The following is a 19058-nucleotide window of genomic DNA, read 5'->3' as shown; positions in this document are numbered from 1 at the left end:
AGGGTGAAGAGATCCGTGGGGAGGGCAAGAGGCTAGAATGTGATCAAGCTAACCCATCACTCAGTTAGCCTGGCATGGAGTGTTAGCGTACAAGCAAGCTTCTAATACATTTCCACTGAAATAAAAGAAGGAATTCTAAAAAGCGGCTGGTTCAGAGCTGTGGCAGCAAATGCAGAAGGCAGGTGTGAAATAATTTTGATTTTGTAGTATTTTTGTTAACTTTCCAGAATGTAGAAATTGATAAAATTATAAAGGTGATATGTTAAAAGGATACAGAAGACAACTTGAAAGGATTCCCACTGGCCCAGTCCAAGAAATTTGAGCATCAAAGGTCATCCATAAAATAAACAGAAATGCTTTTAAATCCATAATGCTAACAACTGACAGTTAGTAAAGAACAACATTTATGATATCTCCAAATGCCTGTGAATGAGATATTATTTCTTCCAAGTTGGGCCCTCCATATCTGCAGGCATGACAACTAAACAAACAAAAAAACTTCCATCTATACACACACTCCCTAATAAAATAATATAACAACTTTGGGGTTTCTGTTGGAATCAAGTCTTGTTATTTATTATGTAGCTAAGGCTGGCCTGGATCTTGTCATCCTCCTTCCCGAGTGCTGGGTATTACAAGGGTGTATCACCACACCTGGCAGAGTATTACAACTAATTACACAGTATTCACACTGCACTGGGTATTTTAAGTAATCTAAGAAGGGATGTAAAGTATGTGTGCTTATGGTATATACAGCTATTACACCATTTTATGTAAGAGGCTTTAGCATTCTTGGACTTTAGAGTGAGAGTCCAAGAAACAGCTAAGCAACCTACCACCCTTCTCAAGGAATAAAAGGAGAAGTACAGGCACTCCACAGTACAGAAGTCTAGCAAACGTGACTGTGTCACTTCTAGATGTATTCGGCAAAGATACATATCCTGAATTGAACCAAAAGGAAGTATAAGACCAACAAAAGTTGAGGGACATTTTGGGAAATAAACTGCCTTTCATTTTCAACCATGTTAAGGACATCAGATTAAAATAAAAGAATCTGTCTAAAATGACTAGAAAGACGTAAGTAAACGGAATGCATATATGAACCTAACTATACCAAGTATTATTAGGACAATTAGCAAAACACAAATGGGATCTACAGATGGCAGGAGTAATGTACCAATATTAATTTAGTTTTGCTTTTGGGAGTCCAGAAATAGGTACTGAACTCAAGGCCTCATGCACACCAGGCACCTGAGCCTTTTTGGGAGTACTTTTTCACTTCAAGATAAAGTCACACTAAGTTACTTGAGCTGACATTAAAATATATGTGGGGTCTCAAAAAACCTTGAACTCATGATCCTCCTGAGTAAATGCAATTACAGGTCTGTGTCACCAACCCAAACCGGTGTTCACTACCATATTCTAGTTGGTAGAAGAAACATCCCCATTTGTAGGAAGTACGCACAAAACACCAGTCAATACTGAAGGACCAGGTGGGTCATACACTCACAAAAAAGGCCTGAGAATTGAACTTAATACTCTATGTATTTTTTCCATTTGTAATTCCCTCAAAACTTACACTAGTTAAAGATGAAGTGAAAGGATAATAAGTACCACCTGCTTGATCGTATAACATTAACTGATTTAGGGCTGAACTTCTGGTATTGGAAAAAAATTGGTATACTCTTCCCTAAGGAAGACTATTTCTTTAGCTCTCAGCATTCCTTAGTGCGTGGTTCTTGGTGCATGATTGAGGCCTCGTGCATCTTACCCCCAATGGAGACAGGGTTTTATTACACAGCCATAGTGCTGTGTGATATTAAGCTCTTTGGGCTCTTTTCAGGGCCTGCCACCCAGCTCCCACATGAATCACACATGGAGGCTTAGCTTGGCTTGTTGCTTGCCAGCTTTTCTTAAACCTTCCCAACTACCTTCTGCCTCTGGGCTTTTCATCTTCTTTATGTCTTATTTTCCTTCTTACTCCGTGGCTGGCAGGGTGACCGGGTGGCTGGTGCCTGATGTCCTCCTCTCCTTGTTCTCTTTTTGCCCCTCACTGCTTGCTCCTTCTCCTTGTTTCTCCTTCTATTTATCCTCTCTGCCCTCAGCCCCACCTATCCCTGATCTTGCCTCATTATTGGCCATTCAGTTCTTTTTTTAGGACCATCAGGTAGGTGTTTTAGACAGGCAAAGACTCACAGCTTCGCAGAGTTAAAAAATAATGCAGCCTAAACAAAAGTCACACACCTTAAAATAATATTTCCCGGGGGCTGGAGAGATGGCTCAGAGGTTAAGAGCATTGTCTGCTCTACCAAAGGTCCTGAGTTCAATTCCCAGCAACCACATGGTGGCTCACAACCATCTATAATGGGGTCTGGTGCCCTCTTCTGGTCTGCAGGCATACACACAGACAAAAATATTGTATACATAATAAATAAATAAATATTTAAAAAAAATATATTTCCCAACACACAGCTAGCCTCAAATTCAGTCTAGTGCTGAAATTACAAGTTCCTCATACTAGCCATATTTACGTAAGAATGTTAATAATTTAGCCGGGTGGTGGTGGCGCACACCTTTAATCCCAGCACTCGGGAGGCAGAGGCAGGCGGATCTCTGTGAGTTCGAGGCCAGCCTGGTCTACAAGAGCTAGTTCCAGGACAGGAACCAAAAAAAGCTACGGAGAAACCCTGTCTCGAACCCGCCCCCCCAAAAGAATGTTAATAATTTGAAAATTGTGTGTGCATCAAAATAAAAAAAATTACAAATTAAATATGGTTTTCATTTTCATACACTATATTCAATTTCAAACTATTAGTCACAGAATTGCTAATTTAAATAATTGATGGTAGTTTTAATTTTTTGCTTATAATTTTTCTAATGTGAAACGCTTGAGTGTTTAGCTTTTTGCTACAATGAACTTTATTAAAATTAAAAGTACCTCTCTCAAACTTGGGAGCCTTTTACTTACTTTCTGTATTCTTAACTCAACACCCCCACCACCACCACCACGGTTTTTTGTTTTTGTTTTTTTTTTTTTTTGGTTTTTCAAGACAGGGTTTCTCTGTGGCTTTGGAGCCTGTCCTGGAACTAGCTTTGTAGACCAGGCTGGTCTCGAACTCCCAGAGAGCCGCCTGCCTTTGCCTCCCGAGTGCTGGGATTAAAGGCGTGCGCCACCATCGCCTGGCCACCTTGGTTTTTTGAGAGAAGGTTTCTCCATGTAGCTTTGGAGTCTGTCCTGGGACTCTGTGGACCAGGTTAGCCTCGAACTCACAGAGATCTGCCTGTCTCTGGGATTAAAGACGTGCACCACCACCACCTGGCAGCAAATCCCATTTTTTCACACTTGTATTTGTTCTTTTTCTTTTATATTTTGATTTTTTTTTCAGGACAGGGTCTGGAACTCATTATGTAGAACAGGTGTTTGTTTGGGTTTTTTTTTTTGGATTTTTTCGAGACAGGGTTTCTCCGTAACTTTTTGGTTCCTGTCCTGGAACTAGCTCTTGTAGATCAGGCTGGCCTGGAGCTCACAGAGATCCGCCTGTCTCTGCCTCCCGAGTGCTGGGATTAAAGGTGTGCGCCACCACCACCTGGCAGAACAGGTGTTCTTGAACTCAGAGATCTGCCTGCCTTTGCCTCCCATGAGCTAGAATTAAAGGCATGCTTTTTGTCTATTTTAAACACTTAATTCCTTCCTTACAAGTTAGAGAAAACCTCTTTTTAATATTCAGAATACTTCATAAATCTGTATGTGTGCAGGGGCCATACAAATCTCTGCATAAATTCCAACATTAGTACACATGCTGAAGTGACCACAATTCTTTTAAAAATGCTAGTCTACAAACATTTTAATAATGTTTTTTATACAATGCAATTTTTTTACATATCAGATAATATAAAAACCGCCCAATGTTTAGTTCCCAAAGCAACATCACCACTAACAACAATATGTGAATTAGCCAAACATTTTGTTTCCATTATTACTTCTCAAAACTATTCTCTTGGCCGGGCGGTGGTGGCGCACGCCTTTAATCCCAGCACTCGGGAGGCAGAGGCAGGCGGATCTCTGTGAGTTCGAGACCAGCCTGGTCTACAAGAGCTAGTTCCAGGACAGGCTCCAAAACCACAGAGAAACCCTGTCTCGAAAAACCAAAAAAAAAAAAAAAAAACAAAAAAAACAAACTATTCTCTTATAGCTAATAGCGTAGGGTCCTAGACACCCCTCCCCCAGTCTTGCTTTAAACATGATAATCTACCTCATTTACTACACTGAGCTTCTCAGTAAGATTTTATTAGAAAATGAGGATGGTGGTGCTTTTACAGTTTTGAAAACTAACTCAGATTCCATCTGAATCCATGCGTTTGAATTTGAATTGATGTGTATGGAGTGGAGAGTACCGATCAAAAAAGAATCAGGATTAGAATCAACAGGTAAATACTGTATGAACTGCATTCTACACACTCCACAAGAGAGACATGGAAGCTATTAATCAGCGCTATCCTACAGCCAACAGATTCTTATGATAAAGTCAGATTTTACCCTGTTCAATAAAACAGCTATCAGCCACAGTAACTGGGGAGCTGAATTTTATAAGTAGCTAAATATAGGTCATTATTTCTGCACTGGGTGTTACAATTCTGGAGTACCTGGGCAAAGACATTATCATAGTGGGCATTCCTCTCATGTAAAAATGATTAACTATCAAAAGCATGTGCAACTAACAACAAATTTGATCTCACTTAATTCTTTACTTATGATGTCAACAATCATTCTATTAATTTTAATTCTACGTGAGTGGTCACTGCTGGTAATTTTGCTGCTATTGTTCTTCTTCACTTTTTCTCTTTGACAGAAAAATAAGAGACTCAATGGTGCATACTGCCTTAGTCACTACAGAACATTCAATACAATTTGCACTGGTGCTCACAGAGCACTGATTCAAGCTTTCTAAATAACTGGTAAGAAAGTGAAGACAGGCTTTTAAAGTGGGGTACGGTGGTTCACACCTATAATCCTAGCACTAAGGAGACAGAGGCTGAAGTACCAAAAGCTCAAGAGATGGGGGGAAGAAGGAGCAGAAGCAAAGGAAGGAATGAAAAGATGGAGGAAAGAAAGTGGAAAGGAAGGAAAGAAAAAAAACTTCTGAACATAAAAACTCGAAGGGGATGACAGTGAAAAGTATGATAGATATATTTTTAGAATCATAAGATTTTGAGCTTTTTGTTTTGTACCAAGACATGGTTTCATGTGTAGCCAAGGTCAATTTTGAATTAAATCTTCCTACCTCAGTTTCTCCAGTGCTGAAGTTATAAATATGCATATAAATACAGACATGCATATAAATTATGTAACCACACCAAGTTCTTAGTAGCAATTTTTAACTAATCAAAAACATTTAAGCAAAACAAAAAATGTTTGAAGATAAAAACGCTTCTGATGTTTAAAATTATAAGGCAATAAAATTACTACTGTAGGATAAGATTTTTAGACATTTGAGCCAACAATTCTAGAATGATTATACTACTAATATGGAAAATAGAAGCAGTATAATCAAACAAGCACAAGTACTGTGTTAAGTTTCAGTGGGGAGATTTATTTTTTATAAAGCTTAAGCGTGCCCAAGGGAGCAGGGTGGCACAACTTGTAATCCCAGCACTTAGAGGCTGATAAAGGAGAACAGGAGTAGGAGGACAGCCTGACTTGGGCATCATATTGAGTCCCTATCTTAATAAAACAAAACAAAAGTATCTGTGATGTGAAGAATACATTTCCAAAGTCAAAAACACGGAAACCAGCATGGAGTGAATACTCTATAGTCTTTTAATTTTAATAATTATTTGAGAGAACATTTTAAAGGTAAAATCCTTACAAAATCATTTCTACAGATTCATAAACTATTTAATAAGGTCAAGAAAACCTCCAAAGGAGGTTTCAAATTTTGTACTTCACAACACAATTACATTTAATAATTATAATTCTTCTGCAAATCAAGGAGGTGGAACTACTTTATATCAATGGTTCTCAACCTTCGTAATGCTTTAATACAATTCTTCATGTTGTGAACCCCCATCATAAAATTATTTGCTACTTCATAACGGGAATTTTGTTCCCATTATGAATTGTAATATCTGTTTTCCGATGGTCTTAGGAAACCTCTGTGAAAAGGTAGTCTGACCCATCAGAGGGTTGTGACCCACATGTTGAGAAACTTTAACTTCATAAGGACTTGAACAATTGTCTACTGCTGAGAGTTGCATGTGTGCTTTGGGGGTATATCTTGACACTCAGAGAACAAAAAAAAGGAAGAAATGTGAATCTATCCACTTCCTAGTTTTCAGAATAAAAACAAACAAAAAGCTCAACATTTTTAAATACATGGAACAGGTACTTTCCATTTTGATTTAATGTTTGGTTAGCATTCATACTGAACACTGTACAAAAGTGAAAGTAAAGAGTGTTGGGAAGAAAACCAAGGCTATCTAAGAATAAACTAGGCCATTCGGGTGCCTGTGGTTGCCAAGCAACTGGGATTTCTCACTGTTTCCCTTTGGCATAATCCAATCTTTAAGTTTGTATTAAATTATCTTTTCTTCTGGCAATTTATACTAACATACTTAGGAATCAGACTACTGCAAAAACTGTATGACGTGCATGAAGAAAATGTTTAAATTCTACTCAAAGACTTTAAAAGAAAACAAACAAAGCAGAACTTTTAACAATGAAAGATCAGAAGAATATGTTAATCATTTCCAAACTTGCAAAACAACCCAATTTCAATTTTTAAAAGAAAACAAGAGTTAACAAAATAATTATAAGGCATATAATAAGTTAATTTCTAAAGAGACAGTATATTGCTCCTCAATAGATTAAGCTATATAGTGCACACTAAGGCAGGAATGGAATTGAAAAGTTGGGTTCAAACTAGATTTGGAGTACATGCTTAGTGAGCAACATTCATGAACAAAGAATGTAACAAGTGTATATAAATGCATATTGTAAGCATGCAGGAAAAACTAAGGCAAGTTTCACAACAGTAGATTAATAAATGGGTTATTAAGTAAGTTAATTCAGAAGAAACTTATCTTGACATAAGGAAGAATAAAGCCCCATTCTTATTCTTCGAAAAACAAGCAAAAAAACAACAGGAGAACAAAGACTTGAATAACAAACCAGAAGCTTTTGGAAGAGGGGTTTGAGAGATGATTCAGCTATTTATTGAAAGCACTTGTAGCTCTTGCAAAAGACCTGGGTTGAATTTGTAGTGCCCACATGATGGCTCACAATCATCCATAAACTTAAGTTCCAAGCAACGGGATATTTTCTTCTTCTAATCTCCATGGGCACCAGACACACACGTGGTGTACATTCATACACACATTCATAAACATAAAATTAAGTATATACATTTTTAAAAATATTATAAGAAATTGTGTTTTGTTTAAACCCTGGTACACTGTATTAGAGAATGGTATGTGTTGGGAGCTGCAGATCCCTGGCCCCCGACTTTCTTTGCCGGCCTCAGACCCTTTGTCTGCTGGAGTGAACTGAGCAAAATACCTGTGCCTGCAGCTGCTAGATCCCAAGAGGATGTATACCCTAATTGGTTATCCAAAACCAGATGGTCAGCTCTGAAATCATATACACAGAAGCAACATTAAACAGACTAAGTAAGTTTTAGTGTGTCTGTCTGTGTGCATTCCAGGAGGTGGTAGTGCTTGCTTTACTCCCAGTGCTTGAGAGGCAGAGGCAGAAGCAGGTGGATATCTGACTTCGAGTCCAGTATGGTTTACAGAGTTAGTTCCACAATAGCCAGAGCACACAGAGAAATCCTGTCTTGAATGGGGCGAAGGGAGGAAGTGTGTGGAGTGTGGGGTATATGTGATGGACACAACACACTAATATATGTATAACAATAATAATGAAAAAAAAGCAGTTGCAAATTTGAGAAGGAATGGGGAAATGAGAAGGGTTGAAGGAAGGAGAAGGAAAGAGAAAGTGATGTAATTATATTTAAATTTAAAAAGGTATTTAAAAATTAAAATACACTTTATTAAAATGTACTTGTTTTGTAGACAAGTTTTTCATGTTAAAATAAATTTCTATTTAACTACTTAAAATGAATCTGGAAAGACACAAAAGACTCACCATGGACTGAATCAAAATAAAAAACAGAAATAAAAACATTATGTTGTTATATAATATTCCACATTCACTTGAGGAGTCAAAACTCATTGAAAGAAAATTTCTGACCAAATTCTTTACATCTTTTTTTTTTTTTTTTTTTGGTTTTTCGAGACAGGGTTTCTCTGTGGCTTTGGAGCCTGTCCTGGAACTAGCTCTGTAGACCAGGCTGGTCTCGAACTCACAGAGATCCACCTGCCTCTGCCTCCCAAGTGCTGGGATTAAAGGCGTGCGCCACCACCGCCCGGCTAATTCTTTACATCTTAAACTGTCTCCTTAACATCACAACAGGAGTATCACCCCTGGCTAGATCCTGGCAGAGTGCTTGACAAACACACAAGACCCTGGAAGGCCAATTCCAAGCTTTTACTTTCTGTAAAAACAAAGGCTAAATTTGTTTTAGCATTCCTTTGACATCTGTGATTTTAGGAGGTACAGAATTTTATCTATTTTTCATTGTGAAAACAGATTTGAGGGGAGAAAATGTTACTGCTTGCTCTTCTGTATCTTCCTGTGTAGTCCAGTTTCCCATTGCTAGGATTACATGAATGTGACACCATGTATGGCCCAGTAAATGTCATTTATGATGTCATAACTTCCTATGTTTCCAAATGAAACTGTTTTTATTATTAAGCTTGTAATAACAAATTATATATTCAATCATAATAAAGTACACTAAAATAAAGAAAAACATATGGTGGTTCTTCTCTAATGTATAATATTTTAAGTTATTATGCCACGTTTGTATACTTATTCTTACAGATGCCTATAATACTTACAGCCTGATTAGGCAGATTGTCAGTCTTAAGTTCTCGGTGATTGGAATACTGGATATAAACAGGCTGACTTCGTAGATGAGGAGTAACAGGAGTGTAATAATTTACCATAGTAACAGCAGCTTCTTCAGAAGCCATTTCTAAAAAGGCCTGCAATAAACATAAAAGATGGTTAAGAATTACTGTATATTGGTTTAAACTCCTGCTTTCTCAGCATACATTGACGCTGTCCCCCAAGAGGATAGAATAGTCTTGGAAAATTGGCTCCAATAAAAGTTTTCAAGCCAGGTGGTGGCCACGTACATCTTTAGTCCCAGCACTCAAGCAGGCGTTCAAGGCCAGCCTGGTCTATAAAGTGAGTTCCAGGACAGCTAGAGCTGTTACACAGAGAAATCCTAGATTGGGGGGGGGGGGGTGTGTGTGTGTGTCCAAAATTACCAGTTAATTATTGTTTGGTTTTTGGTTTCTCATTTCTATTTCTCTAAATGCCTAAAAAATAGTTATAAAGTTAAAAATAAATGTTTGTGTTACCATTACAAATAAATACTTTCACGAGTTATGATTTACTGGTTTTTGTTGCTGTATTGATGCTAAAATTGGGGAATAAATTACTAGAGTACAGAGAGGAGATAATAGAATTTCATTCAGTAGGGGCTAAAAAGGAGTTAAAAACAAAGATCTGAGTGTGAGTTATAGTGATATTTTCATTGTAAGCTAACAAATAAAGCTTACCTGAAGATCAGAGTGCAGAGCTAAGCCACTAGTTAGCCACAGAGGCTAGGCAGTGGTGGTTCACACCTTTAATCCCAGCCCCACAGAGGTAAGGAAGGGATATGGCTGGGTAGAGAGAGAGTATAAAGTGGGAGGAGACAAGAGCTCAGATGCAGTCTGAGGATTCGGTAGAAGGAAGAACTCTTTAGTGGTTGACTGCTCTGTTTCTCTGATCCTTCAGCTTTCACCCCCTAGTATCTGACTCCGTGTTTTTATTATTAAGGACAATTAGAATTCGCGTTACAGTGAGTGCAGTGGTGCACACTTTAATCCCAGCACTGGGAGCAGAAGTGCGAGAATCTCTGAGTTCCAGGACAGCCTGGTCCAGAGCATAGTGAGAAAAGGGGGAAAGTCTGTTAGAGGGCGGAAACGGGAGAAGTGGTGGAAAAGTACTACCCTGCCTAAATTCTTAAACAGGGTCTGGGTATATGAATTTGCTCTTCTTCATTTTTATAAATTAGCCATCTACAAAAGAAATGGAACATTCTTTTTCAGTTGGAGGCCCTACAATCAAACCCTGTTAACAAGGAGCCAATGTATCTGATCTGATAGCAGGGCATGAGAAATGTCAGAGCCTGAGTAAAACCTGACTGAAATCTCCATGCCTACAGCAACTTGGTCATGGACACCTCTGCGCTTCAGTTTTCTCTACTAAAATATGCAGCTAGCTAAGCAAGCTATAACTCTTATAACTCAAACATGAAATGACTGTAGTAGAGTACTAGTTAGGTGGTCTGAGACTCTGTAGGAAAGAGCAATTAAACATCAGCGTATGAAGGCATTCACTCAAAATAGTAGCATACATACTCAGTTTTCTTCAAATTTTTTAATTTTATGTTTGTTTTGTGTGTTTCAATTTTTTACATGTACAGGGTGTTTTGTCTATGTATGTTTATGTACCAAATGCATATATTGCCCAGATGCCAGAAAAGGGAGTTGGATCCCCTAGGACTGAAGGACAGGTAGTTGTCAGCTACCATGTGGGTGATCTTCTAGAAAAGCAGCCAGTGCTCTTAACCACTGAACCATCTCTACAGCCCCCACATTCATTTTTCTCACTTTTCAATTATGCTTCTAACCAACACTCATTCTGTACACTTTTGAGCAAAAGCTATGTATAAATCTATAGTCTGTTATATATATATATATATACACATACATAAAATGTTTTCACACTATGCACATGAACACTGTGTTTATACATTTGTATATTATGTACACAAATGTACACACGCACACACACCCCTACCTGCACATAGTACTTTGAACCACTACCAGCAAAGAATAGGTCAGGGTAATACCACATTTTTAAAAACAAAATCTCTCTACTTGTGAACGGTTTTCATTATACATGTGAGATAAGGTTTCCCAATTTAAGATTTCTGATAAGAATTTCTTTAAAACTTAAAATTCCAGCCCAGAATGAGAAATCAAGTGTACAGCAGTAGTTAGCAAACAGCATTAAAGTACCAAAAACTTGCTACATTCCATATCCATTTATCCATCTTTGCTCCTGTGAAGAAATCTTTCTGAACATATACCTACTACCTTATCCAGTACCCTATTATCATCCATGCCTCAGCATAAACTCACATTATTTTAGCAAATGCTTCTAGGGCTTAGAAATAAGTGTTGAGAGATTCGTAAAAATATAGATGTAAACACTTATAGCACATATGTAAACATAATCACATTTCACAGAAGACCTGGAGATACTAGAAAATAAAATAGCTTCAAATCCTCCAAATAAAGACTAATTTAAAAAAGCAAAGGATCAATTACTGGAGTAAAGAAATCTAAGAACTTCCTACATTAAGTCAATACCGATTCAATCACTCAAGTGACACTTGGTACCTATAATCATTGTACAAATACAAGATGAGAGAAATAGCGTGAGAAAGCAGAGATGGAAGAAGCTTCTTGACATTTAGATCTTATCCTATACATTGATTCTAGCTATGTAGACTGCTGTAATTTCTGTGATAGGATTAAAATGGCAATAAAACTTTCTTGGTTTTGTAGCTGTTTGGGGAGAGCAGGTTCTCTCTACATAAACCTGTCTATTCTTGAACTCACTATGTAGACCAGGCAATCCTTGAACTCAGCAATTCCCTGCCTTGGTCTCCTGAGTGCTGGAATCAAAGGCATGTGCCAACACACAAACTTTTAATGAATCAAAGTTTGTCTCCTTTTATAATGGCTGATGAAAAAGACAGAATATAAATATACCAACCATACTGAGCACTCAGAACTACCTATAAGAGTATCTCAAATTTATGCAAAACTAACATGATCAAAATCAACATAAACTTTTTCTTATATAATCCTTTCTCGTTATAAAATAGCATTAGGAAGTAGTTTTAGTTTAAGTATAAATCATTTAAAATTCATCTATAATAGGCATTGGTAATACGATTTATTAAAACATTAGAAATGTTGAGTAAGTCACACATGGTGGTGAAGGTATTTAATCCTAGGATTCAGGGTGCAAAGATAGGCAGGTGGATCTCTGAGTTCAAGGCCTAGTCTGGTTAAGAACACTGGCTGCAGCTAGGCAGAGTGGCGGACGACATTAATCCCAGCACTTGAGAGGCAGAAGTACGTGGACCTCCATGAACTTCAGGCCAGCCTCGTCTACATAGTTGATGGGGGACGATCTTCTCTATGCATTGCTTTTATTGGTTAATGAATAAAACTGCTTTGGTCTATGGCAGTACAGAATATAGCCAGACTGCAAGGCATAGAGAGAGTAAGCGGAGCCAAGGAGAGGTCATGTAGCTGCTGAGGAAGATAGATGCCCAGATAGGTCACAGCCTCGTGGTTATACACAAATTAATAGAAATAGTTTAATTTAAGATGTAAGAGTTAGTTAATAAGAAGCCTGAGCTAATAGGCCAAACAGTGTTGTATATATTAATACTTAGTATATTAATTAATATTAATATATTATATTAATAGTTGTGTATATTAATATAGTTTTGCTTAATTATTCAGGTCTAGGCAGCCGAGAAACAAATGAGCTGTGTCCATTACACATAGCGAGTTCCAGAATAGCCAGAGTTACAAAACAGAGAAATCCTGTCTCAAACAAACTGAACACTGGTCTGATTACCAGTACCACTTGGCAGCTCAGAATTCTAACTCTACTACCAAGTGATTGATCCATCACTCTCTTCTGACCTCCATGAGCACTAGGTATGCACATGGTGCACATGTGTATGCAGGCAAAACACACAAACACATAAGTATTTTTACTTTTTTGGTTTTTTCAAGACAAGGTTTCTCTGTAGCTTTGGAACCTCTCCTGGAACTCCCTTTATAGACCAGGCTGGCCTCGAACTCACAGAGATCCGCCTGCCTCTGCCTCCCGAGTGCTGGGATTAAAGGCGCGCGCCACCAACGCCCGGCCACATAAGTATTTTTAAATAAATCTTAAAACAAAAATAAAGATAAGCTTTCCATATAGAATCTAGACAAGGCACTACTGATGTTTTTCTGTAACCAATAGAGTTCCACTTCATTAATCTGAAAGTTTGTAAGTCACCACCAGGGGAGAAAGCTGATGAAATTATTCCCACGTCTCCCCCAACATTCCACCTTTGCAAGTGAGTCCAGTGACAGCACAGTTTCTTGGTGAAGTGAATTACTAAAGAGCTCCATGATGAAAATAAAACACAACAGCTAGGGTTAGCTTACAGAGTCAACATAAACACAGAGAAAAGCTGTGGACTTGCACAGACTGCCTTTCACAAACAATTCATTTTAGATGTGTGCATGCAACCCGGTCAATTTTTAGTAGCAGAGACTGATCTAATTGATAGCCATGTACCAACTCCAAAAAATGTGTTAAGTACAGACTGAATACTACAGAATGCTACGTGATGCCTCTACATCTCAGTGACCTCATCTAAATTAAATAGGGATGTTGTTTATTAAACAGACTAAACTCAATCAGGCATTATCCAGTGTCATGTCCGATTATTTATAAATGAAAATATTCAAGAAAAGCAGAAGAAACAGGTAACACAGTATAACATGTTACAAAATTTCTAAGGCCTGGATTTGGTATCTTCTTCATTACAATGCTGGGCATACAAGATTTTCAGTACAGCCAAAAATATGTTAAGAGAATTTATTCTAGTAGGGTCCAAGTAGGAACAAGAAGGCACTCAATTTTATGAGCAAGATGGTTTCTATATTTTGTCAGGTACCAGAAAATGAAGCTTCCTTATTCACCTTAAGAAAAACTCAGTTTTAGGAACACTGAAAATTTTGTTTTTGTTGTTTTTGATGGGAGGTGGAGAGGAGACAAAGACAGAAAGACACAGAGACAAGGAAGAAATACACTAATGGGAGAAAATATGTACAAACTATATATCTGATTAGAAGTTATTATCCAGAATAGATAAGGAATTTCAAAAATTCAACTATAAAACTAAAAAAACCAATTCTATTTTAAAAACCAGGTAACATAATTGGGCCTGTCTGCACACAGTTGTAAAGTGAGGGCTCCATAGCTCTGGAGTTAGAGCGCTGGTGTTGTTTGTGTGAAAATTCCAGAAGGGAGGAGGTAGAGACAGAGGTTCTCAAGATGAAAAGTTGAGAGGATGGTATGATCCTGTCCTTGGTGGGGAGAGGACGATAAAACATCTCTTACAATTTTCTTTTTTCCAAAAGAAAAACAAATGGTCAACAGCTATTTGAAAAAAATATTCAGTTCCACTAATCAGGGATATAAAAATCAAACTTATAATTAGCTGTTTGATAAAAGAATGGCTATTATCAAAAGATAAGACTAAGAGTAGGGCCTGGCATGATGATATACACCATAAATATCAGAAATCAAGAGGCAGGCTGTAGCTCAAAAGTAAAGTACTTGGCTAGCACCAGCAAAACCCTAGTCAATTCCTAACACTGCCCTCTACCCACCCCTACCAAACAGGGGGCTGAGGAATAACAATATTTCAGATGTTTTGAATCTGATTTAAACATTATATGATATACTCATGAATTAAAACATCAAGTAGTATCCCATTCATCCATACAAATTGTATATTTGCATGTATCCATTAAAAGTTGTCCTGAAAGGTGAAAAGAAAAACAAAAACAAACAAAAAACAGAAAACCAGTTTGGTGGGTAGAAAGAGGAGGTGAAATGAGAAGAGTTGAGAAGAGAGGTGATCAAAAAAAAAAAAAAGGCAATAAAATCTTAAAAAAATTATGTGAAAACTCATTTTTACAACGAAGATTCTCTTCTGTCTCTCAAATTATTAAAGAAGCTACATGATAATTCTACAACTAGAATATACATAGTATCCAATGATTTTATGGAATGAAGGAACATGACATTATTTTAGTCTACAATAGACCAGAGCAAAGAAGATTCACAGCAATCAGTTAAAATATAAATAAATAAATAAATAAATAGATAGATAGATAGATAGATAGATAGATAGATAGATAGGTAGGTAGGTAGGTAGGTAGGTAGATAAATCAATCAATAAATAAATAACTAGGTTTTGGCTTTTACAAAAAAAGTGGCCTACTGTAAACCAATCCATTAACAAAGTTTACATTTATTTTATGTATGTTTATGCCTGCATATATATATGTGCACCAAGATGTTCACCAAGTGTGTGCCTGGTGCCCATGGAGCTCAGGAGAAGATGTCAGACTCTTCTTGTGCTGGAAACTAAACCTACAACCTCTGCATGAGAAGCACGCCTTAAAAAAAAAATTTTCCCCCTTATTTCTACTAACTGTTCAGTCATGTCTAGTTAAACATTCAATTCTATTTTACTGAACAAGGTAGCACCCAAATCTTTTTGTTGTTAATGTTGTTTGTTGTGGTTTTTAGACAGGGTCTTTCTTCATGTCTTTGCTGTTCTGGAACTCACTATGTAAACTAGGCTGGGCTCTAACTCACAGAGATTCACCTGCCTCTGCCTCTCTAGTACTGGGATTAAAGGTGTGCGCCACTATGCCCAGCTGCTCCCAACTCTTTGGTCCCACGTAAAAGCCAATTAGATAGATCTTCAGCTTATAGTGATAACTGCACAGTATGGAAAACTTAACTGTTCTTTACTTGAACAAACAAAACACAATTTATAGCTTCTCTATCAGTAACTGCAACTACCAGGCTATCTTGTAATTACAGGGTATTTTTAAGTAGTAGAACACATGAAGTAAAATACGAAATAGGACTTCTAAAAATGACCCCAAGTCAAGAGATAAGATATACTCCTGTTTCTTGTGCTAATTTTTGTCTATTGTCATACAAGGGAAATTTTTTACTTAAAAACTAATTTGTGGTCACAGACAGTAAGAAAAACTGACCAGCATGGTGACACATACCCCTGAGATCCCAGATACTTGAAGGGCTGAACTTTAGGAAAGTCACTTGAGCTTATGAATTTGACACCAGCCACAGCAGTAAAGACCCTGTCTCAAATCAACTACTTAATTCTTAAGTTCAAGAAAATAAAAATTATTTGAAATACTAACACCCAGAAGATAATCACTCAGTGTCGATCTTTAAATATTACATACCTGGCTTTTTCCTTTCAACATCAAAAGATTAGTTACTTTGCCAAATGGTAGACCTAATGATATGACCTCTGCTTCGGTGACATCACATGGAATTTTGCGAAGATGGAGAACACGGGAAGGCGAACAGGGAGGTCTATCTCCTTTAAATTTCTTGTTGTCATTCCCATTAGCTAAAAAACATAAGATTTTTTTAAATTACTGAAACTAATTTGGGTTGACACACTCCATTAACTAAATCGTCACACGACTTTCTAGCATAACAGATTTCAAATTCATGGAGCTATAAGATTGATGAAAATAATATGAATGGAAAATAAAACCAACCACCTCTTGATGAACCACTTTTGGTCTTTCACCATGGCTATTAACTTTTTTAATTGTTGCCTGATTTTTTTTAAATGAAAAGTATTAGGATAAATGAATTACATTGTTTCATAAAGAGTCATGTATACCACCTTCATAAAGTAAGCACCTAACACACAAGTATGCCTTTTCTACATTAAGATACAAAACACTTTAATTTCAACAGTATTCAATACAGTGACAATCTGTTGCTGGGGCACAGGCTAAACCCCATGCATCATATGTGTATATGTAAACTGTGTAGTAAATAAACTTTACTGCCTCAGTCTGTGTAGGTACACTCTAGGATGTTTACTTACTAATGATAAAACTGGCAGAATACATGCCAATCATTAACTAAAGCTAACTAACTATACGTCTAAATTCAATGTTGAAAATAATATTCAGAATAAATATATGTTTATTTTTATAGATGAGTGTTTTTTCCTGCATACATGTATATACAATTTACACGCCTTGTGCCCAAAGGACTAAAAATAGGTACTGGAATCCCTGGAACTGAAGTTACCCACAGTTTTAAGCTGCTGTGCAGGTCCTGAAAACTGAACCCAAGTCTTCTGCAACATCACCAGGTGCTTTCTTAAGAACTCAGCAACATCTCCAGCCCACTAATACATGCTTTTTTTGTTTTTTTGTTTTTTTTGTTTTTTCGAGACAGGGTCACTCTGTAGCTTTGGTGCCTGTCCCGGAACTAGCTCTTGTAGACCAGGCTGGCCTCGAACTCCCAGAAATCCGCCTGCCTCTGCCTCCCGAGTGCTGGGATTAAAGGCCTGCGCCACCACCGCCCGGCCCACTAATACATGTTTAAAGACCCTTCTCTAATTTGTTCTATGGCTAAGTAAAAAAAAAAATTGAAAAATGATAAATTTTACAAAAGATTATAATATAAATTTTGTATCTAACACAACCAAGGAGATCTGGATGAGTTACATCTAAAATTTTAGTTTCTTAGGCCATTATAGGTTTTCTCATTTTATCTTTATTAGCTAAATTTTGTGTTCTTATGATAATCCTACTTACTAGTAATAAACAGACTCTGGTGGAAATCCACATTTTCCAATACCCTCTACATACTTAAAACTACAGATGTGCTACTCAACTACAGTATGGCATGTCTACTACAGTACTGCGCTGTCCTGAAAGTTCAGAATGACTGTTGCAAAATTAACTCATATCCTAGCACATACCTAGATTTTATTTAAATCTTACTAACTAGGATTGACCTACCTGGGTATAATGATTACTTAAGTTTATGCAGATGAAATTCAGAAAGATTTTTCTTCCAAGAACACAATGAAGACAGACTAAAACAATTATTTAAAAGAAAGTAAAATGATATTTTCCAATATTGGCAGAAAAATACAATCTTGCCAAACCCTTAATATCCTTTTTCTAAACACTAATGAAAATATACTACCCATCATCCTACAAACATATCATGAGGACCATATAAAACTATTTAATGCCATGTCTGTGGCATATAACTTGACCCAAAAATACATGAATAAGTTGAACACCCACAAACACAACATTTGTTCCCAGATTTTCCATGAATGTGGAAAGCATCATGAGCAGAATCAATAAACAAGCATTCACATACTTGCTGGTGAATTACATCAAAAAATACAACTTTGTCCCTCCAAAATCACTAATGTCACCTCTGACCTTTTCCCTTTTCCATCTCCTTTCCTATGGATCCCGCCCATGTCTTTAGAATTTAGTATGGCAATCTAATAAAAAGTCCGTCATGGCCGGGCGGTGGTGGCGCACACCTTTAATCCCAGCACTCGGGAGGCAGAGGCAGGCGGATCTCTGTGAGTTCGAGACCAGCCTGGTCTACAAGAGCTAGTTCCAGGACAGGCTCCAAAACCACAGAGAAACCCTGTCTCGAAAAAAACAAACAAACAAACAAAAAAGTCCGGCATGTTACTACCTAGCTCTAAGAAAGAATGCTGACAGGATTCCAAATATCCTTCAGTTCCTTATTTTAAAGCTTTTCCACTAAAACTGACTTAATTTAGTTCCATATATCCGAATGAAGGTCTAACTCTAAAGGCAGTTCCTAATCACAAAAATCTCAAAATTATTTTGGCACTCCTAGAGAGAGAGAGAGAGAGAGAGAGAGAGAGAGAGAGAGAGAGAGAGAGAGAGAGAGAGAGAGAGAGAGAGAGACAGAGAGAGAGACAGAGAGAGAGACAGAGAGAGACAGAGAGAGAGAGACAGACAGAGAAAGCGCACACGTAGGTTTACATACATAACTAACAACTGGGAGTTCTACAATATTGTTACTAGAAACACCCAAACACCTGCCATTCAGATAGAAGCTGAGCATCACTAATGACCACCATGGTATTAAGTACTTGAAGAAACTCCTCAAGGCATAGAGTTACTATAAGTTCATCCTGAATACTCTAAACATA

At 37.3% G+C, this 19058-nt stretch overlaps 1 protein-coding gene across 1 annotated transcript in view; it reads right to left on the bottom strand.

Moving 5' to 3' along the window:
- The window catches only part of Ptbp3 (polypyrimidine tract binding protein 3), a 78847-nt gene that overhangs the window by 26342 nt on the left and 33447 nt on the right, over positions 1 to 19058 (bottom strand). Inside the window, exons 4-5 of the mRNA XM_057790422.1 lie at positions 16276 to 16445; positions 8959 to 9105 (exon numbers count right to left, since the gene is read on the bottom strand). Coding sequence (XP_057646405.1) covers positions 8959 to 9105; positions 16276 to 16445 — 317 coding nt within the window. The remainder of the gene's footprint in view (positions 1 to 8958; positions 9106 to 16275; positions 16446 to 19058) is intronic.

Source organism: Chionomys nivalis, chromosome 16 (genome assembly GCF_950005125.1).
Source record: "Chionomys nivalis chromosome 16, mChiNiv1.1, whole genome shotgun sequence".
Classification (NCBI taxonomy): domain Eukaryota; kingdom Metazoa; phylum Chordata; class Mammalia; order Rodentia; family Cricetidae; genus Chionomys; species Chionomys nivalis.
This window is presented reverse-complemented; position numbering and strand designations above follow the sequence as displayed.